Here is a 23,965-nt window from a genome sequence, read left to right as displayed (position 1 = left end):
GTAAATGTCTTATCATGTTGTGGGATGGTCATATTCCTATTATTGGAGGTTTCTGTATTTCTATCTTCATTTCTTTATCCTGAAAGATTCTCCTGTTTCTCTCCTTCCAAACCTCCCAGATTACTATTGCTGGACTGCAAATCCATAGGTTATGGAATATGCTCTTCTTTTTGATTAATGGCCAATTTCTAAGCCAGTCCTTTAGGTTAGGGATGATGGCTCATGACCAGCCTAATTGTGCCATCAACCAATACCAGCATCTTTGTGTGTAGTTACAGGTTGTCAATTTTATATATTAAGGTCATACAAGGCTGTGGCTTTTAACCAGTGGCATGTTTCCCTTGTGATTGAGTGCTTCCTTCTTTTTTTGTCAATCCGGGTGAGGGGATACATGTAGTGTTTGATTGGGGACCTCACTTTAACAAGGCCAGCATGTTAACAAGATATTTCAAATCTGTACATTTTGATTTTATTATAACTGAAATTGTCTTATTCCAAATTGTGGACAAAGATATCATTCTTGATCTGGTAAATGTATCTGTTGAAACTCTATTGCTAATGTTTTGCTTGCATTGACAGGTATGCAACTGCAAGTGCCCGTTCAGATGGCTTACTTTTGCTTTGTGGAGGAAGAGATGCAAGCAGTGTGGTAAGAACTCTAATTCCTAACCTATTATTATTTGAGAATCTATATGCTTTTTGTAGGATGGTGGTCATCAACTATTGTTAGATAATGATATGGACAAATTTTGCTGTTATGATATATATTTAGATGGCAAGATTCTGAGAACAATAAGTTGTTTCAATTTTGTGAATTTATTATGTTAACAAAAATAGTTTGATTTTGAGTGCGTGTTTCCAGGAAGTGCTCTCAAGATATACATTCTTGAGAATAAATATCTACACTAGAAATATAGAACATGCAACTAGAATTATTAAGGGCAGTCTTTAGACATATGTAGAGCCCCAAAATGTAGAACAGTGTTGGAAAGGCAGATTATAAAGATGGTATTCTTATTTCTCTTCTTAACGGAGTTTCTACTCGTGTGCAAGTGACATGTCCAAAATGGTCACCTCAAAATATTTTTTGCAGTACGGTGACGATGCTTACTGTAAGTGAAAGAGTGAGATGAGTGGGATTAATAGTCATTCATAATGACAGAGTAGCATTTAAAGTCATCAACTTGAACCGATTGCCTTTTAGATTGTCATTATGGACATATAATCAGTTATTCCTGGTTCAGGTGAACTGAACTAAGAAGTTGCAGTTTATGTCTTTCATAATATTTTGAAAGCTGGGTCATCATGTAGAAGGCATGGATGTTGTTTTCCAACCATTCTTTTGCCATTTTCTCAGTATAATTTTTGTGAGATGTTTATAATTTTGCATACTAGGAATAATAGACACTCATTCTTGTGTTTCTTTTCCTCACAATACTTACATTGAGGATACAGTAATCTTAGGCCATTTTTATATGAAAAATATAATTCTACTTGTACAAGTGGGACATGAAAAATATAATTCTACAGTAATCTTTTGCCATTTTCTCATTATAATTTTTGTGAGATGTTTATAATTTGTGCATACTAGGAATAACAGACCCTCATTCTTGTGTTTTTTTTCCTCACTCTACTTACATTGAGGATACAGTAATCTTAGGCCATTTTTATATGAAAAATATAATTCTACTTGTACATTTGGGACATGGATAAAGGATCTGCTACAGACACTGCTGGAAACCTAGAGATGCTGTATTCTGCTAAGCATCATTGATCTCAGTATTCTGCCACATAAATAAGGAGGCTGTTTTCCAACCATTCTTTTGCCAGTTTCTCAGTTTAATTTTTGGGGGATGTTTATACTGTGTGCACACTAGGATTAACAGATCCTTGTTCTTGTGTTTCTTTTTCTCACGGTATTTACATTGAGGATACAGTAATTTTAGTCTATCTTTATATGAAAAATATAATTCTACTTGTACAAGCAGGACATAGATACAGGATCCACCACAGACACTACTGGAAACCTAGAGATGCTGTATTCTGCTAAACATCGTTGATATTAATGGCTAAGTTTAATGAAAGCATTATATTGACATTTTGGATTAAAGATATCATATTTGTATCCAGGTGTTTCATAACTGGCATTGAAGCCAAGAATTTTTGCAAGTTTTTTATACATTCTCATTCATTTGTGATTGGCATGCTCATATTTATCCCTGTTACTTCCTGATCCATTCTTTCATCACTTTATAGTAAAATTTCTAAAGAGAAAACATTCACAAGACCTGTAGTTCCTATCAATATTATATGCATCAGATATCATTCAATTTAGCCTAAATTCCAAATGTCCACTTCAGTATTTAAAAGAAATCTTAAAAACAAATGTTTGAAGGAGTATAGTTATAAGTTTTCAAACAAATTATATCTGATCAAATCAACTCTTACGTTTTGTTTAAAATGAACACAGTGCATCCATATTTTGATAGAAAATTCATTTAAAAAATTGAATAGGACTGGAAAATGTCATAGATAACAAACAGCAAACATTAAATCAGTTTACTTTGGTAAAACCTTTTTGCATAAGAAATGATTAATTCATGGTAATGTCCCTATAGAACATCAATGGGACTTGAAATTAGATCCAGCTGGAGTAGAAAAGTGGTAGGAGATGTTGAAAAAATGACTGGGACTAAATTTGTTAGGTTGAGCACATCTTACCTAAATCTTTTGCACCATATCAAAAATCAATTGCAAGTAATGGAAGAAGGGCATTGCAGTTTGAAGATTCTAGAAAGTAATGACTAGATATTATGATAAGCACCAGGGTATATGGAGGGAAGATCGGGGCATGAGATACTAAAAAAATTATTTTATGTCCATCCAATTAGGTTCACATCTTCTAGCACATGATGATCTGAGTGCAGCTCTGCAAGCCTTCAGGAATATTTCACACATGTTGATAGTCAACACTTCTGTGCTTTTCTTTACAACACATGCACCTTCAGTGCAGCACATCGTGTCATCATGCAATAGTGCATATGATTCCATGCATTGTTCATTGCATGATCTTGTTCTGTTTTTCTCTTCCTTGCACACCAGCACACAACTTTGCATAGCTTTGTGCGTGCACCTTTTGGCTTTAGTACATATGTACACATGGACCATTTCAGCCGTTAAATAGAATGCCAATCATTAGGGATCTCAATTGAGAGGTAGTTGGAAGGTTGGTGGTGTAAGGTGAGTTGTTACATTCCTCTTTCTTGTTCTATAACTGTAATGCATCTATTTATTTGTGCGATCTTTCACATTGAGGGAAAATGATGGATAATTATTGTAGGAAAATCAGTTTGACATGATATGTCGTTCTAGTCACATGTATCCTCATTCCTCATTGTCATATTTGTAACATTTCCTTTATAACCTTTTTTGTTGATTCTGAATAGTAGCAGCACATATTTACTAAAGTCTTTTGCTTACATTGTTTGATTGTGTTTTTGGTTTTTTGTTCATTTGTTTTCCATTGCATAATCTATAAACCTATTTTTGTTAAGATAGGTTTGTTCCTTGGGCCACCTAGGGTCCATATTATTGGTACTAGAGTAGTGTTTTTCACATGCTAGCACAAACACACACGCACACAACAACAAAATGAAGTTTGTTAACTTGGTTCATCTTCTAAGTTAATAGATGGACATTGTTGTAAAGAGCAAAATGGCAAATGGCAAAGAAATCATCAAAATTGACTTTTAAGTGTTAGGAGAAGGGCCATAGACACTCTGTGATGAAATTACTTGTACAAGGGAAGCATATGCTGCAATTACCTGATAATACTTGAGAATAATAAACTACTTTGAGGAGACAAACCTCCAAAAGTCTCCAAGGAAAACACAATTTGCAATATCATGATCATAAAACTACCACTAGCTCCTATGAATGCACTACTTATGCCTTTGATGCCTCCTAGGCCAACCTGACCACCTATATAAGACTATATTAATGATCATATAGTTTAATTAAGAGTTAAGGTAGCCATAGGCTGGTTAGTCATAACACTATGAACACTAAAGGATTAAGGGCATAGAATGCCCGCCCACCCCACCTCTTTATATAAGTGTTGTCCTCATCATTCATCAATTGATCCCTTTTAGCATTTTTTGTTAGAGAGTTCATCCGTTTGATCAAATACTATGTGATTATCCTCGATTGGAACCACTTAGTGCGTGTTCGAAGAGTTTCCTTATTATTTTGCTTTTCTTATCAAGCTTTAGTAGTTCAGTTTGTGCTGCAATTCTTTGTTCAATATCCTTCTTCAAACATGAAACATTGAAGACTGGATGTATTTTTGTTGACATATGTAACTCCAATTTATATGTTGTACTGCCAATTTTCTACAATATCTTACAAGGACCATAATAGTTGAGTGCAATTTTGTCATCCTTGTTTTGTTCTAGTGACATCTCCTGATTCAAAAGTCATTTTACTGCGGTGCTGATCAGCTTGTTGGTTCATTCTATTTTGTGCCATTGCTAAGTTCTCCACGAGGCTAGTAAGTACTTCTTGTTGATACTGAATGTGGTCTTCAATTGTTCAAAGTTCAAACCTTTGGTTTTGCTTGCAAGGAATAGGTGATTGATGGTGGCTGGTATCTCTATAGGGCCAAAATGTCAGAGACATTTTGGATAAGTATAGAGATACCACTCTTGTTTATGTTAAGCAAAAAATAATAGATATCCCTCAAAACATTTGTTGACCACCTTAGTCTATTCATCAGATTAGGGATGATATAGTGATCAGCGAGCAAGCTGAGTGCCCAAAAATGAAATTATTTTAGTCCAGAAATTACCTTTAAATACAGGATCGCGATCACTTACTATGCTTTTGGAGAACCATGGAAATTTTGAATAGTATTCGTAAAGGTTGTTGCTATAGTGCTTGCTACAATTGGGCTTGTCGAAGCACAAAAATGTTCATATTTGGTGATAGGACCACAACAACCACAATGCCTTTTTTCCCTTTAGATTTGGGCAAACAGGTGATGAAATCCATGGATACCTTCTCCCATTGTTGATTCAAAATAGATAAGGGTTGTAGAAGACTTAGAGTCTTAATTGTCTTCCCTTTATTTGCTGGCAAACTATGCATTTTGCTACAAATTTCTGAACACATCACCTTTGATCCCATTCCAAAAGAAATCTTGCTTGATTCTATGATAAGTCTTCAAAAATCCTGAGTGCCCAACTATTGGAGAAGTATTTAATTTTGCCTACACTCTAAATGTAAGGGTTGGGTTCTTACATGGGGAAAACCTACCCTTGTACCTGTTGTGACCATTTCACACATCGCCCCATCGCAAATGGGGACCCCCTCTTTTTGCTTGTCTTTCGCTCGCTTTTGCTTTCGTTTTTAGGATTTTGTTAGTTAGTTGGTCGTCTGGATTTAGGGTCAAGCCTTAGGGTTTTAAATTTTGTCTTTTCAGGCCAAAATCCAGTCGTTTTTGAGAGCTTTTGAGCTTCCTTTTCTAGGATGCAAATTTTGAATGCAATGAATTCGCCAAAATGGTCTAATTTTCAATTGGAATGTTGATGTAGAGCTTAAATTTGTCTAAGTATTGAAAGTGAAATGTGAATTTTTGTCCGATTGAATATTTTGACCAAATTTTGACTTTTTTGATTTTTGATCCTGGGCATTGGAATTGATTTGTTTTCGCCTCGAGAAGTGTTAAAATGTGAAAAATCATGTTATTTTGGCCTATAGGAGCAAAATCGCTCCTGTCCCTTAGTGAAGGACGGGAGCTCATTTTCAAATATCTCATCATCCCTGCAGAGTCCAGACAAATTTCAAGTTGGAAGTGATGGAGAACGGCGATATCTTTCCATTGAATATAAATTGAAGATTTTCATGAGCACAGAAATGCCTCCAGGAGGAAAATCGCTCCTGTTCCTCAGTGAAGGACCGGAGCTACAAATCAAATTTCGCCTTGTCCTTGCAAGATTTCGATGACTTAACAATTTGAAAGGGTCCGAAGGAAGATGCTTTGCCAAATGAATATAATTTGAGATGCAAAAATGAAGGAGAATAACCCAGAATGCAAAGTTCGCTCCTGTCCCTCTCCAAGGGACCAGGGCGAGGTACCTTGTAGCTCTCGTCCCTCTCCCAGGGACCAGAGCGATTTCTTTCATTAGACAGGATCCGAGCTAAAATCAAGGCAAGTTTACGTTCAAAAACAAGGGAAAACATGAGATGGACGCATTGAATACAAATTGAAGATTTTTGGGACGTCCACGAAGGTCCTAAATGTCTAGTTCGCTCCTGTCCCTCAGGAAGGGACCAGAGCGATTTTTGATATAAATGATTTTCTTGCAAAGTTACAGATGATGTCAAGGCATGGACAAATGGAGTAGAGCGTGACGAATCCATTGAATATAAATTTGGAAGGTGACAAAGTGAAATAAAGGTCACAAAAGGAAGATCGCTCCTGTCCCTCTCCAAGGGACCAGGGCGATACAATGGTGATGTTACTTCCTACGCAAGTTCAAAGACGATCCAAGTCGAGACAAGGTGGCGAGGGACATTTCAAGGCGTCTTTAGCAAGCACAAACATTAAAAGGTCGTCACAATGATGAAATTCGCATCCTAGGACATAGATCGCTCCTGTCCCTCTCCAAGGGACCAGGGCGATGTTAGATGCATTGGCCATTTCATGCAAAATTTACGTAAGGACAAGACTTCGCAATGTTTTAGAGGGTCCAAGGCATCGTTTGAAGATAAATGCAAGAGTTTTTCAACGTCCAAACATTGCCAATCAAGGTGAAAAGTTCCCATCGCTCCTGTCCTTTGGACAAGGACCAAGGCGATCTTATCAAAACACTTACGTTCCTTCAAGATCAAAGCAAAGCGAAGTTAGGTAAGGTGAAGGACGACGTTTGAAGGACATCACAACGAAGATCAAGGTTTAAAGTTGACAAGGTCAAGGAGAAAACATGGATCGCTCCTGTCCCTCTCCAAGGGACAAGGGCGATGATCCCTTTAATACGCCCAAAACTTCATGCCAAAGACACGAACAAAGGATGCTATTCGCCAACAATAAAAGATCGAAGTTAAAAGATGCAAGATGGACATGGAAACAAGAAGATCGCTCCTGTCCTTTGGACAAGGACCAGGGCGATGTACACTCAAAAGGCACTTAAACACACATGCAAGATGATCAAATGCGAAGAACCTATCAAGATGATCGATTTTTAACGTGGATATGAAGAAGTTGATCGTGAAAAAATGCAAAACCAAGACAAAGTCATGGATCGCTCCTGTCCCTCTCCAAGGGACCAGAGCGATGAGGTACGTCTCTTTGTCTTCCAATTTTGGCGCCAAATAAACAAATTTAAATTTCCTTAAATGCTAAATCGATTAAAAAATTGAAAATCCATTTTTATTTAGCATTTAATATGGCGTTATCTTTTATTAATTATTTTTTTGCCTTTATTTAAAAATCGAAATTCACATTTAAAAAACGCAAGGCATTAATAATTAATTAATTAATTAATAAAAATCGATTTGGAGCGCTCAATTAAGCAAGTCGGCCTTGTTATTTTATTGCAAATCATTTAAAATCATTTTTAAAAATGGTTTTATTTATCAAGTCGGCCTAGGGGATGAAAAGGTGTGAGCGCTATATATAAGGGGAGTGGAAATTTTTATTTTCACATAATCATTTTTACCTTTCTTCATGCGAATTGAGAAGAGGCGAATATAGTGCGAAGTGTGTTCAAAGGTGGTGCGAATTCAAACCAAGGGTGGTGCTTAGTTATCAAAGGGTGGTGCGAATTTGAAGACCACACCAAATGCGAACTTGAGGATACATTAAGGCGAATTTGCTAAAGACTTGGAGGATTTGTTTGAGCGATTTGTCAAGGGCAAATTTGAAGATCATTTAAGATCACGTCTAAGGCGATACTTGAAGATCACGTTCACTCCAAAGGTGGCAAAGTCAATTTTGAGGAGATCATATTGAAGATTATTTTATACCTCAATTTTGCCTAGGCGAATTTTGTTTTTGCCTTCTAGAGTTAGCTCTCTATCGAGGTATGGCAACCCCGAAGGCGGGAGCATCCACCAGCCGCTCAGCTCTCATGAAAGAAGATCAGAAGACCGAAGAAGTGGAGACCAAGATCGTGTCGAAGTGGAGCAACATTGGAGATACCAACTTGGGGAACTTTAGCACGAAGAAGTTCCGAGAGATCCCTTACATCGGCAAGCCATCACCTGTCGCCCGGAGAATAATAGAGAGTGGCATCATCAAGGCGGCCGGTTTTCCTCCAGCTATTCAGTGCCACGAGTTGATGATCGAGTGTGCCCGTCACTACAATCCACAGTCCAGGACAATTGTGTCCAATGAGGGAAACACTTTGGCGTACCTTTCAGAGGAAGCCATAAGTGAAGCCTTCCATCTTCCAGAGCACAGGGACATGATATACAAGAGCATTGAAGGAGCCAGATCAGTGTACGATGATGATCCAGATGCTTGCCTAAGCATAATCAACAAGAACTGGCTACTTAAGAGTCGTCCCCGTCTGAGCAAAGTACCGAACACACCGCATCGGATTGATTTCCAGGAGGAGTACAGAGATTTGATTACCATGCTCAACAGAGTTACAGGAGCACCTCATGCCTTCTATTTTGAGAAGTGGATGTTTTACTTCATCCAGGTGATTGTTCAAGGAAAGGGTACGATACATTGGGCTAGGATAATTAGCCATTGCTTGGACGTACAGTTGAGGAGACTCAGGGCTACCAAGTCCTTCCACATGAGTTCATACGTCATCTATGCCTTAATCAGGAGCGTTGAGTACGCAGGACTACCTCACAGAGGAGTGATTGGAAGAGGACCCGGCGAGGTCAGAGCTTGTGAATCCTATACCTACTTGCATCATCCGCCAAGAAAGAACTACAAATTAGTCAATGACACTTTCACGATGAACATCACAAGGACGTTGCAAGGTGGGATTCACAACAGATTATCTCAAGATGCCCAGGAGTTCATCAAGAGGTACGGTGCTTGGTTCATTCAGTTTCCCAAGTTCACTTACATTAGAGTGCATGGATGTCCTTTACCCCCATACATGTTGCCGAGGTATCCGACAGACAAAATTGTGTTACTTGAGGTAACAAGGCAGTTGGCAGCATATGTGAAGGCATTCAGACACAGACACCAGAATGGAGTTCAGGTACCTATTATTCTGGGTAATTCAGTTGAGGTATGTCCTAATGTCTTAGCCATGGATGACGCAGAGAAGGAGTTAGCCTTGTATTCTTTTTCATCTTTTGCTTGGAGAAATAGTTTTGATCCACATGGACATTTAGAGGAGACAGTCGGTAGAAGATTTAAACATGAGCACCAAATTGAAGATTTTATGATGAATCTCCTAGATGATCTCGAAGTGAAACGTAAGATACATTCTAGATTGCCTTTAGATTTCATCAGGAAATGTAGGATTTACAGAGTGGCCGACCAAGCTCAGGACAATGGCAGGCACATCCAGTCTTCATATGATAGAGAAAGCAAAACAATAAGTTTGAATTGGAATGAGCCCGAGGTCGTGGATTTAGATGATTTGATGGCACCAGTCTTGTCTTGTACTCGCAGATGGGTAGACGTTCAGCATCAGAAGTTGAGAGAACAAGGCATAGCTATGTCTTTTACTTTGGAAGAAAAACCAGCCGAAGGTGGAGCAAGTGTTAGTGAAGGCAATCCTAATCCTAGGAATTCAGGTGAAGGTAACCTTCGATGTGCCAGTGAGGGCAATCTCCATTCGAGAGGTTCGAAGAGAAAGGAAAGATCAGAAAAGAAAGAGTCTTCCAAGAAAAAGCAAGGTGCCAACAAAGATCAAACACCAGGTACTTCTTCCAGACCGGAAAATAGAACAGTTCGAGTGGAAGAGTCCATGGAGTCGATGGTACAGAATGACAGACAGGAGGAAGGACAGGCACAGCATGTTTCGTCAGATGGATCTCTCCAAGACTATGATTTAGAAGAAGATAATGAAGTGACATCTCCTCCCAGACAAGAAGAAATAGTACATAAAGAAATTCAAGTTCAAGAGACAAGATCGAATATCCCAGATTGGTTGAAGGAAAGATTGACTAAGGTGATCGTAATTGAGGACGAGGACAGTGCAATTGATTTAGAGAGCCTTATTGGGTGTTCACATGTGACAACAGAGAAGAAGAAGGCTACAAAGATGTCCAAAATGATTCGAGATGAGACTGGATCTAGAAAACTGCAGATAGCTACACCGGCAGCAGATAAATATGAGGGTGAGATCCTAGCAGAGGATTATGATATACAGACTTTTGAGTTAGGACCATCCACAGCAGAGCAGACTTTAGATGATGCCACCGACACATTTGAGGCATTGAAGGACAAGTTTAGAGAAGAGGTGGAAAAGAATAGAAAGCTTGAGAGAGAGGTCGGTGCATGGAGGACATATTTCAGTCACATCAATGAACCTTTGGGACGTCAGGATCCAGTTAGGTCACCAGTGCAGGCATTGCCCCTTCAATCGATCAATGAAGCAGAAAGATTCAGGAACCTGGTCCAGCGTACATGTAATTGGATGGATAGATCTCATACAGTGGCCATAGAATTTGTTACAAGGATGTCGAAGATCATTCATCAAGCTATCCAAGTTCTTGAGATTATCCACAGATTGATGGCAACAGTAGCTGCATTTGCCCATACCAAGGACATTGTCATCCCTATCTTGAAGGTAATAAGACATACATCCAGAAGAATTTTAGCGCAGGAGAGGATCTTGGAAGGTGATTCTCACAGTTTATTTCAGTGGTCAACCTTACTTCATATAAAGAGTGTTCTCTTCGAGGACATCAGTGTTAGATGTAGTCAAGTTGAGGAGGTGATCAATCCGATCCAGGACAGAGTATTTGAGGTACTTCGTACCATTCTTGGCAGAAGGATCGAGGTCGAGACAGATGTGGATATCCAGGAATTTGAGGATAGAATCAAGATCATCTTTCGCAAGGACGCAGATGTTACAGATGAGCAGTATGATCAGATGTATGCCACCATGCTCCTGATTGATAGAACTAAGGAACTTGAACCTACTTGGGACGCAGCTCTTCTAGATGCATTCTATCAGGTCATCCACTTAGAAGAGAGTATCAAGAATCTTCCCGAGATTCCAATCACAGAAATCGAAGGAATCGTGACAAAATTCATTGCATATGCTAAGAAGGAGAATTGGAAAGGGAATAAGATTCTAGATGAAAGGTTGTTACAGATGACATGACATCTTATTTCTCATTGGTTGATACCTCCTAGATTTTTGTGCCAAATTTAATATTTGGCTATGTATTTAATATTGTTCAGTAAAAAGGAGGTCATTTGTAACAAACCCTAATTAGGGCTTAGGTGTCATAATCTTGTCCGTTGATTTATTTTCAATCTGGACCTTTCATTGTAACTGGGGATGCTATTTATACCCCCATTTTTCATTTCATTTGGTAATAGTTAATAGTCGAATAGTCAGATAAGAGTGAAATAGAGAGATTAGAGTTAGAAGCAATTCTTATTTTGTAGCAAGATTGAGTCTTGAAGAGAGAAATTCAAGCAATTGTTGTATATGATGACTTGGAAATCAATAAAATATTGAAGTTATGGTGTTTTGTTGCAAATTTCTTAAGTTATCTTCATGGTTGTTGGATGTACTTGAATCACGCTCAATCAAGGTAGTTTGTTAATTTGAAAGACTAAGTGTGGGATTTGACATTTGGTAGGATTCGCAATCCAAACCACTAGCTTCTTGCTGATTGTAGGAACGCCTTGCGTGGTCGATTGGAGAACATTTTGAGTCCTTAACCTTCAAGCATTTTCGTATCTAGGATATGTACCTTCGTAGTAGGGTCCTTGGTCTTTGATGCATTGAACATCATTATTACCTTAGAAGATCGCACTAATTTCAATTGAGTTGTTATCTTATGGCAAAATTGAAGTTGGTTGAGTCTTGCCAAGTCTCGTCCATGTTAAGTCATTCATAGGGTTAGGCTAGATTAGACCTCTTAAACCCTATCTTTTGCTTTTTTTTGAAAGTTCCTTTAGTTTAGTAAAATCTTCGAGCTTTGAATACGTAAGACCCCTTGGAGGAAACAGCAAATCACATCATACCACTAAAAAGCTTGTCCACATGTGGAGACCCCACTAAAAGAACCTTGGAGTCCATCTAACTGATCCTTTTTGCAGATCTTCAGCAGTTAGAGACTATTTTCTCAAGAGAGGATAAGATACCTATTGGTATTTTATTCTGTGTATGATTGTGTATAAAATACACGTCAACAGTACCATAACGGATTTCCTTTCCATGCAAACTAACACACTTGAATCTTGGGGTTTCTATATGGGAGTTGAGCATCATTGCCCTTCTCCCACTTTTCTCATGCTTCATTTACCCAATCTGCCTACAATTTGGAAATGACATACTCTAGTGACTCTATGTGTTCATTCCTAGACAGAGCATTGACCACAACATTCTCCTTTCCTTTCTTATATATGATCTCAATGTCATATCCCAACATCTTTGTGACCTATTTTTGTTTTTTTTAGATGACAACCTTTGCTCTATTAATTATTAGATACTATCATGATATGTCTTTACCTTAAAGTGTCCTTCCCTTATATAAGGCCTCCATTTTTTGACTGCATGTAGGGCAGCCAACATTTCCTTCTCATAAACATGCTTCAACAAATTCTTATGTTTGAGTTGGTGACTCTCAAATGCAATGGGTCTTCCTTCTTGCTTTAGTATTGCTGCTATGCCATATCTTTCAGCATTACATTCCACAATGAATGTTTTAGAAAAATATTGGGTAGCTCGAATTGGAGGTTGTGCACATGGCTTCTTTTAGCTGCTCAAAGGCCTTGGTAGCTACATTATTCCATTGGAAGGAATCCTTCGTCAACCCTTTTTGTGAGAGGTGATGCTATGCTACCATATTTTTTTTACAAATTGCCATGGTGGCATGTAAGCTCTAAGAAACCCCATAGGTTCTTAACACTCCTAGGCATTTCCCACTCAACAATGGCTTTGATCTTGTGAGGCTTTACCTTGCTCCCTCATGTAAAACAATATGATCTAGGTACTCCACTTTTTTCACTCCAAACACACTTGGATATCCAAAACTTGATTTACATGCTGCAGGGTTCCTCCTAAGTTTTGCTATACATTATGATGTCATCAAATTTTTTTTCCTGTAGAATTGGCTTGCATCAAACTTTGAAATGTAGATGGTGTGTTTGTGGGACCAAAAGGCTTTTTCAAAAATTCATAGTGGTTTTCATGTGTTCAAAAGCTGTCTTATGTACATCCTCATATTTAATTCTAATTCAATGATAACTAGAATGAAGATCAAGTTTAGTAAAAGAAACAACACCATTAAGCTCATCTAACAACTCATCAATTACTGGAATGCATAACTTATCTTTTATGGTGTACTTGTTGAACTATTTGTAATCAAGACACTTCCTATAAGTGTTATCTTTTTTAGGCACCATTACCATCGGAGGGGAGTAGACACTTCTGCTTTAACATTTAGGAGCCAATCCTTTTGGCATCTTTTTAAAAATATTCGAGTGCTTATATACAATTGCTTGTAGATCTGGTGATTAGAAGTTGTCAAGTGATATGCTTCTAATGAAAATAATTGGGCCATAAACAATCTGCTCACTTGTTAAACATCTTTTAGATTTGATAAGAACTTATAATCTGTGGAGACTTAGCATCAACCCTCTTAGTTTGAGTGTGCTGCCTTCTGAATGAAACCGCATGAATAGCTTGTGGAAGCTCATCCCAATTTTCTTCAATGTAGTAATACAGTGGACTCCCAACATAATGTCTATTGCACTTGTGGAGATAGCAAACATAGGGAAATTTAGTTTCTATTCACCCATGGACAATCTGATGCTATGGCATTTACTTGAACAATTGATAGTAACCCTATTTGCAATCATAAATTTGGAGCTGAATAGATAAGACAGTTCAGATGAGCAATTAATTTCTTGTTAATAAAGTTGTGAGTGCTTCTTTACTCTATCAATGTGTTTACTTTCTCCTTCAAGAAACCCACTTCCTTGACAGTTTGTGGGGTGCTAATGCTAGAAAAGTGGTTGACAAGAAATTGTTGGTTAGGTATCTTCTAGTTCCACATATGGCTCATTGCCAAACTTGAATAGTCTTACTGTTCTTATTCTTATTCTTGTTCTTATTCAAAGCTGTGGCTGTGAAGGCCTGTTTAGTGGATGAACTAGCGCTGCTTCCAAATTGCTGCTTCCATTGATCTTGCCATAGAAGCTTGTTGCAGAGATCAAGAAACTTCATATCAACACTAGTAGAGGAGATATTGAGCATATCAATGAAATGCTCGTAGGATCGGGAAGGCTTTTCAGCGTGATCACTACCATATCCTCTTCCACCATGGTTCGGCCTATAGCTTCCAACTGGTCACGGATGTCCTTGATCTTTGTAAGATGTGCTTGGATAGATGACTTCTCATCTATCATGATAGAAAACAACATATTCTTTAGAAAGAAAGCTTGGCTCTTGTCGGATGTTTCATGAAGGTCCTTCAAGAGATCCTAGATCTTTTGAGCTGTTTTACCTGAAGGCACTTGAGGGAGTTGATCATCTGTGACTGAGAGTTTGATAAGCATGACAACCTCTCGATTCTTCACATCATGTTTGTCTTGATCATCACCTGCTGTTGTAGGACGAGATTCCTTGCCCAAAACAATCTGATCAAGGCAACAATACTCAAAAATGGTAAGCATGCGCGGTTTCCAGGTGTTGTAGTTGCAGCCGTTGAACTTTTGACTGTGTTCCAACTTGATGTTGGTCAAAGATGCCATCACAAAAACCGAGGTTGAATGAGGTCAACCTAGTGAAGGTAGGAGACAAAAGAATCTGATTTAAAAAATCAGAATAGAAGTAGTTGCAAAAAAATAGGACCCCTTGGAGCAGAATTCGAGGCACAGATCCCAATGCATGAATGTCGAGGTTTGCTGAAAAACCCTGAAATTAAAATTTCCTGCAGATTTAAACCTTGATTTTTTTTTTGATAAAAATCAGAAAATAATAATTTGGAAAAAAATATGGATTTTCAATAAATAAAAGTAAAAAAAAAGGTTTAAAAACCCTAGGTTGGCGATTTCAGAAAATAATAATTTGGAAAAAAATATGGATTTTCAATAAATAAAAGTAAAAAAAAAAAGGTTTAAAAACCCTAGGTTGGCAATTTTTCTGTACCCTAGCCACAGAAAATGCAGAACTGAAAAACCTTCCACCTCGACCCGTAACACAGGAAAAATCGCGATTTGTAAAAAATCACTGTTGGGAGAAAATAAATCGAGCCCAGAAAAGCGCAGGAGAAATGGTGCCGAAAAGGGTAAACAAAAACGCAAAAAAATTGCGATTTTTAGAGTCGCGAAAATCGTGATTTTTATAGTCATGAAAATTGCACGTTTAGACACCTTCAGGGACAATAAAATATCCGCGTGAAAATTGCACGTTTAGACACCTTTAGGCACAATAAAAAATCCGCCCAACAATAACTTTAGATTGTGCCCTAGAAACCTTGCATAAAAAAATGAATTCTTCAAAAATAACTCTGCGCTAGACCCTCGACCTCCAAAAAATTTTGCCCAAGAAAAGAGACTTTTAAAAAAAATCTCTAAAAAAAAGACTTTCGAAATTTTTTACTTAAGAAACCTTTTGAATTTTTTTAATTTTCATGCTCTTATACCATGAAAAATAAGTGGGTAGATTATTTGAACGATATACAAACGTATATCTAGAGTTTACAAGACGATGTTCTATAAAAAGAACAAATTGTTAAAGTGAATGACTAAAAAGCTAAATACTAAGTAAAGCTTAAAAGCTAATTACATAAAAGCTAAATGACCATTAAACAAGGAACTAATTATAGGTGACTAAAATATAATTAAATATTCTAATAGTTTGTGTCTGTGATGTAGGACATCATGTCTTCTCACTTAACTTGCCCAACCACTAACAATATTTCCTTCATCTTGTTTGTTTCTTCCCTTACATCTTCAATGGAAATGTATCCATCTCCTCTACCGACAAATCACCTTTCTTAGGATTCTCTTCAAGAATTTAGGATTTCTTGCACTTACCTCTAGTTTGTGGTCCTTAAATGTCGAGGCTTGACAATGCAAAGTAACTTGAGCTACAAGGGAGCTTTGAGCACCACATGTTAAGCTTGAAGGTAACTTAGGTGACTAGCATTGGTAAGAGGGGTGTCCCATACCTTGACATGAGCAATCCTATTGTCTTTTGGCAAAGGCACATGTCATGTAGATATCATTGTTTTTCTCCATTTACCTTCTCAAAATTCAACTTTTCGAGTGGGACATGGCATGCTTTATTTCTTGCTTTTTTGCTTTAAAGCTGAGCTTTCTTTCCCTCTTTGGCTTGATCTATGCTCATCTTGGTTCCTATATAAAGCCCATTATCTCTCATTTTTAGGAGAGAGAATTATTCATACACAAGCTTGGAGCAAATTCAAAGAAGACTTTCTCCCCTTAGGATAGAAAGATTAGGTTGCCTCTGCAATTTTTACTTAAAAGCTCTGCATCCCTTCCCTAAGTATCATATCACCTAGGAGATTGCATGTCTCTCTATAAAGCCAAATCCCAAATCCTTGCCTATGCTACTTCCTCACCACTCCCAATTTAAGATCTGAAGGACTCCTCTGAAAGCCTTGATCAATCAAGTACTTATCAATATTGATGTACCATGCACGAGGACCCTGTTTGAGGCCATAGAGTGCTTTGACTAGTCTACATACCTCATGTTCCTTACCGGCAACCGTGAAACCTAAAGGCTGCGTCATGTAGCCTTCACATGCGAATTAGAGATCTGGCACACATGAATTACTGAAGCCTGAAACAATGTTTTTGAGGAAAAAATCAGCAAACCCTTTTGCAGAAGAGTACCAACTCCAAAATTGACTGCAAGATACCACGGTTGCAAATGTTCGCCCTCTCAGGGGCGACCCAAACTGACTGCAACAAAGCACGATTTTTGAGGAAAAAACCGTCAAACCCTGAAATAGGAACCCTCGAAAAGAGAATTTACGATTTTGAGGAGAAAATCGAAAAACCAAGAAATCTGAGGGTTACAAATCATCGTTTTTGTGGAAAAAAATGGTAAAACCCAGATAACTAAAATCTTATGCGAATATCGCGGATTATAGATGATATAATTTTTAAGGGAAAATTATAAACCTTGCGAACAATTTTTGAGAAAAAAATCGTGAAAACCCTCCCATGATTTTTTGTGGAAAAAATCAGAAAACCGATAGACAATTTTTCAGGAAAAAATCGTGAAAACCTTGGGACCTGTAAGATGAGGTTTGGCCTAAATCAATTTGATAAAGGTAACGATATTCAGATATCGTGAACATGCACTGTTTCCAGGTGTTGTGGCAGTTGTTGAACTTTTGACTGTGTTCCAACATGATGTTGGTCAAAGATGCCATCATGAAAATGGAGGTTGAACGAGGTCAACCTAGTGAAAGCATGAGACAGAAGAATCTGATTCAAAAATCAGAATAGAAGTAGCTGCACAAAAAATTTGAAACCCTGGAGGAGAATTCTGGCACAAATTTCGAGGTTTGGAAGAAACCCAGAAATTAAAATTTTCTGAAAACTTAAAACCTGAAATTTTTCCTGGAAATAATCAGAAAAAAATCTTGCAGAAAATAAAAAAATACCTCTGATTTTTTTTTTGTTTGTTAAAAAACAGAAAAATATTGACATTTTTTTTGGAAAAAAAAACGCAAAAAAAAAGGGCAGAAACACTAGGTCGGATGTACAGCATAAAAAGCGCCCACAGAATTAGCAGAAATCGCTGACTGTTTTTAAATTCCTAGGCAAATTCGCTGGCACAAAATTTGAGGTACGGAAAACGAGGCAACCAGAAAAATCTGAGATCAACCCAAAAAAGCTCTCGAAAAACCTACCAACAATCTAAAATCAAAATACAGATCCGACGGCTCAAAAATCGAGGCATGGAAAACGATGCACCTAGAAAAATCTGACGATGACCCAGTTGAGGTCTCCAAAAACCCACCAAGAATCTGCAAGTAAAATAAAATTTCGACTTGAACTGAAGGGTCAAAACCCTAGTCGAAAATTGCAGAAACCTTAGGAAAATTTTCAATCTGCAAAAAAACTCCTGGTTGCAGGCCCGAAAATCTCCAGGACGCTAAAAAAGACATGAACTGCTGCCCAACACAAAGAAATTCGCCCACGAACCAAAAAGCCTTCAAAAAAGCAAAATCGTTTTTTTTTTAAAACAATTAAAAAAAATCTGGAAAATATTCCAGAAAGAAGGCCATGATTTTTTATTAAAAAATTCGCCAAATTTTAAAGAATCCTATCGACCCGCTCTGATACCATGAAAAAATAAAAATAAATTGAATGAATGATTCAATAATCGGATGATTACATTGAACGATATACACAGGTATATATAGAGGTTACAAGACGATGTTCTATAATTAGAACATAACGTTAAAGTAAAAGATTAAAGAGCTAAAAGCTAAATTAAGCTTAAAAGCTAATTAACTAAAAAGAAAAAGCTAAATGCTAAATAAAGCTTAAAAGCTAATTAATTAAAAAGAAAAAGCTAAATGCTAAACAAAGCTTAAAAGCTAATTAACTAAAAAGCTAAATGACCATTAAACAAGGAACTAAATATAGGTGACTAAAATATAATTAAATATTCTAATAGGCTGCCTCTGCAATTTTTACTTACAAGCTTTGCATCCCTTCCCCAAGTATCATATCACCTAGGAGATTGCATGTCTCTCTATAAAGCCAAATCCCAAATCCTTGCCTATGCTACTTCCTCACCACTCCCAATTTAAGATCTTCCCTTTCTATCAAATGGAGTACCCCAAGGTTGGAAGAAGAGAAGATACATTGGATACAAAAAACTGGACCCTCTTGAGGACATCAACCACAACAGCTACAAGGAAAGTTAATTTATTTTCCGATCCAAGTTCTTTTATTTCATAGCAGTTTCATTTTTTTAGTAATTAGATCACTTATCTTGCCTAAGGATTGTATACTCGGTTATTACTTCTTAGTTTAGCTTAAATTTATTTGTCATTTGCTTAGATTAATTTCTCATTTCAATAGATTAGAAGTTTCATTTACTTTCATGTGCATCTCAAATTTGAAAAATCACAAAAACATAGCATAGATTTTAAGCAAAAGTCATATGGTTAATGAGCAAACACACTATTTTGGAAAAGGTAAAAAAGAACCAGATTATTTTCCTTTCTTGCATGCATGTGGTTTAGTCTAAAAATGAATTCTTGAACCCATCACAAGGCCATCAACGACATCAAGAAATCACCAAACAAAGCAGGAGAACATTCACCAAGATGCCAACAAATTGTCAAAGAATGAAAAGCAAAACATTCAACTCAAACAAAGCAAACAGACTCACCAAGAATCACACTTGTTCAACTTTCCTAACCCTCACTTGACTTTTCCAGTAAAATGTGTCCAAGAATTTAGAAAAATTTGATTGAGTTGATTTAATTATTAGATGAAATACAAGAAAGCATGACCCTTCTTAGAGGCACTTTCAAGAAGAGAATGAACAATGATGAATTATGTATGAGTTTTGTATAAGAGAGAAAGCCTTTTGGACACAGATCATTGATCTTATTGACACCTGTCTTGACTCTTGAATGATTGGCACTTCGATGAGCCACAGGAAAATCTAAACAAATCAACAACTCAACATCCAAACATTTAAAAAAACCCAACAATCAGCCGTCCTATCATCCTTCCTCACGAAGTGAACAAGCCAAGTGGTGTGATCCATATCGACGATAATGCTATCACTTGCTAGACTCCCCAAGTTCACAAAGAGGGTAGGCAATTCAACTATCCATTGCTTGATTGGCTTTGCCACAAGAGCCGGAGTAGATTGGGTCTTGGCCATTAAGACAGGGTGCAGTGAAACGTGATGGTCTGAGTCCACATCATCACTTTTGGGGTGAGGTAAATTTAGAATGTCATACAACTTGGACGGATGCTACGATGCTTTGAATTACTCATTCTTGCACAAGCTCAAAATCCTTTCAAGATACAAGTCAACCTGGACTTCAGCCTTGTTAGCCTAGACACTGCAATACATTCTAGGAAGACTGTTGATTCTGCAGCCTCATTAGAGAGCACTACGAAAAACCCTATGTTAGGAAGACAGCCAATGTTTCTGTCCTAGCCATATTTAGGCTGACTCTTTTTATTACCATCTATAATCCATAAAATGAAAATCTGAAAATAGTTTGGGAAGGTTGCTAGTTCTACAGCTTTTTATATAGAAAATTGCTTTTAAACGTTAACTATGCAAGTTATGCAGCAGGATAGCTGTGTTAAGGAATGCTTAATTTTTAATGACATTTTTGTAAGGTGTTGTCTTATTACACACTTATCTCATTTGCATTTCCAGGATTTACGTGACTCCCAAAGATGAAACATAGTATAAAATATTGTAATGTGTTTTCTCCTTAGCCAGCCTAATTATACGTTCCATTTAATGGTTATTAACTTATTTCGTAAAGTTTAAGGATATATTTTTATTTGTTTTCTCACCATGGTTTTGTTGATTACTGTATTTCAAATTTGTGCTACAAACATGTGATTGGGGCTTTCTACAATGCCTTCCAAGTATCAACTGTTCCATAACGTTCATGTTTATCATTCTATACCTTCATCCATGCTTGCCTAGTGTTTAAGACAGACATCATATTTTCTGAAATACCAAAGCTGTCTGCAATTGACGCTGGATTTGTAAGGTTCAATGTTTCACATGTTTTTGTCCTAAAGTATAGTGAACATATAGTTAATTGCTAATTCACATCTAAATGACAATTATATGATTTTCATATTTGAATTTTGTAGCCTTTGTCCAGTGCATATGGTCTTGCAAAACACAGAGATGGGCGCTGGGAATGGGCAATTGCTCCTGGTGTATCACCGTCTCCTAGATATCAACACGCAGCTGTAAGTGACCGATGATGAAAAAGCCATTGCACACACTTACACTCAAACTCCCACACACACAACCATATTATGTCACAGAAAACTTTTTATTTTTATTTTGTTTAACTGAGGGAGCAATTGGGGTCTCAGTTTTTGTTTCACTTTCATAGACTTGTTGGATCAAAATCCCAAAGTCAACACACAGAATGGTGTTGTTCTTTTATCTTTGAGACTTCTTGCTTCCGCAAAGACCTGATTGAACTGGTTTTATTCAGGTTTTTGTTAACGCAAGGCTCCATGTCTCTGGGGGAGCCCTTGGTGGGGGACGCATGGTAGAAGATTCTTCTAGTGTTGCAGGTATGTTTGATTTATGCTAGAGAACTTGCTTTAATATTAATGAATTCAATGAGAACTCCCTTTGGCAACAGGAAGATACCTAGCTGAGGATTTTACACTCCTACAACTAATGATTTAAAAAATTCTCAGTTTTTTGCCTTTTTTCTTTGTAGTTTTGGACACTGCAGCTGGAGTCTGGTGTGACAGCAAATCTGTTGTTACAAGTCCTCGGACAGGAAGGTATAGTGCAGATGCAGCTGGTGGGGATGCATCAGTTGAGCTTACAAGGCGTTGTCGTCACGCTGCAGCAGCCGTGGGTGATCTAATTTATATTTATGGTGGCTTGCGTGGGGGTACGTATCATTTTTCCAAAGAATAATTGAACTTTTATGATGGATCACCGTAACCGGTTCTGTAGCATGAATATATAAGGTTTCTAGTTTGTAACATGTGAATCCTAAAGATATAAATTGCAATATGCGGAACACATTGTCAAGTGGCAAATGGCAGTGTATTTGCAGTGAACCAAAAACTAGAATGGGCCATTTGACAACTTTTTAATTATACAATTGTACTACTTATAAAATTTTACTTATTTATTGTTCTCGCTGTACTTTTTTTTCTCTTTATGTTGAGTGGAGGTACCTTACATGCTATGCCCTAGGACCTAAAGTCCGAAATGCTTTCTCTTTTTTATTTGTGCAATTTATATTTTTTTGTGTTATTATCCTTTGTACTGCTACACTTTCAATCTTGCAATAAAAAGAAGCCATTTTTAAGAGGGGGATGTTTGGTGGTTGGGGGGGAGGGAGAAGGAATTTACCCTTAAGTACTCTTTGTGAATGCCTTTCTTCTCATATGAAGATTTTCTATAAATGCCTTTCTTCTTATATGGAGATTTTCTATAAGATTATTAATTTCTCCTGTAAAATTGTTATCAAAAGCTTCATATGTCTTCAATGAAACCTGGTGGGTGCAACATGTTCTCTGTACCACATCCTTTTGCAAGGAATTTTTTACCAAATTTGGACCATCATTGATTGCCATGAAAGGTGAAATATAATATAGTTGTCAAAATTCATTGTGGAGACAAATGGGAACTTTTGGTGGGAATTCTTCAACATGGCAATTGGAGCTTAAGGACATTAAATTGACTTGGTGCTAAAACTTCTTAAAGTGACTTGTTTTAGCATCTTGTAAATATCCTCAATGAAAGAGCTGAGATTTAGGAATGATGGGCTATGTGATAAGGTCCTCACCTCTAGATGGTAAGAGGCAGTTTTAAAGCAACATGCATGTTTTTAGAAGTATTTTAGAATAGATAAGGAAATCCTATAACTAACTAGGATTTTATTTATGTCCATTATAAATGTAGGCCATTTATTTGTGAGAAGGGCATATCCAAAAATTTTCAAAAAATGATCTTCCTGCAATTATCTCTATTGTGTCATTGAGTTTCTATTCCATGGGAATGCGAAAATGAGGGTATACTTATAGGTGTTGGGAGCCTGTAGAGGCTTAACTGTAAATTAGTATCACTTGATTTCTAGCAAAACTGCCCTCATCGTGTGCACATTTGGGTACTTACAAAGTCACTAATGTGGAAGCATTTTGACGGTCTGCTTGTTATCTGTCAGCTATGTAGCATAGAAAGAGATGGCATTGGAAAAAATTTAAATTTCACAGTTGCTTCATTTACATCATTTCATGTAATCTACTGAATGAAAGGCATGTTGTTTAGTCTCAGTTTAATGTACCTGCAACCAACATCAACCACGTCATGTTTGTGCTCAAGTTTAGCGATGAATAAATTTGAACAAGTCCTCAGCTGTTTAAAGTCAGAGAAAAATTAATAGTAAAATTTAAATCAAATTTTTATTACTTGTCATTTGAAAACATGTAATGAAAAACAAATAAATAAAACAAAATTAAGTTTTCATAAGCTTAATAAATTTTAAAACCTTTTAAAAATAAAAGCTAATAAAATATAAAAAATCCTATGGCTTAAAAATAAAAGCTAATAAAAGCTAATAAAACAATTATAAAAGTAAATGTAATGAATTGTTTAAATATAAAAATAGAACAAATATAGAACTAAGAAAAATACAGTAGAAGATTACAAAATATAAATATAAAATGATATATAATAAATTAAAACAAAATGAAATAAAAACTATAAGTTTAGTAAAAATATTAATTGATAATTTAGGTAAAAATTTAAATTTAATAGAACATAACTATTAATAACATTTTAATTAAAAGTTAATTGAAAAAAGAAAAGTTTAAAAAGGAAAAAAAATTGTTTGAATAAACTTAAATCTATATTTAAAAAAATATTTTAATGAAATAAAAAGAAAAATCGAAGCCTAATTAAAAAAGGAAAGTTATACGAGTGGCAGTAACAAGGCAAATAGCATGGAGGCATGGCATAGCTCCATCACAGCAGCAACACAAAGTTCCACAGCAGCAGGATACAGCACCTTAACAGCAACAACACACTTCTTCTTCCAAGCAACAGCTTCACAAGAGCAACAC

General features: G+C 36.8%; 1 protein-coding gene across 1 annotated transcript in view; it reads left to right on the top strand.

Moving 5' to 3' along the window:
- The window catches only part of LOC131045789 (serine/threonine-protein phosphatase BSL3), a 65,801-nt gene that overhangs the window by 21,814 nt on the left and 20,022 nt on the right, over positions 1-23,965 (top strand). Inside the window, exons 7-10 of the mRNA XM_057979433.2 lie at positions 580-649; positions 21,014-21,115; positions 21,370-21,451; positions 21,604-21,783. Coding sequence (XP_057835416.2) covers positions 580-649; positions 21,014-21,115; positions 21,370-21,451; positions 21,604-21,783 — 434 coding nt within the window. The remainder of the gene's footprint in view (positions 1-579; positions 650-21,013; positions 21,116-21,369; positions 21,452-21,603; positions 21,784-23,965) is intronic.

Source organism: Cryptomeria japonica, chromosome 5 (genome assembly GCF_030272615.1).
Source record: "Cryptomeria japonica chromosome 5, Sugi_1.0, whole genome shotgun sequence".
Classification (NCBI taxonomy): Eukaryota; Viridiplantae; Streptophyta; class Pinopsida; order Cupressales; family Cupressaceae; genus Cryptomeria; species Cryptomeria japonica.
The sequence above is the reverse complement of the archived record's forward strand: the minus strand, read 5'-3'. Positions and strand labels throughout refer to the sequence as shown.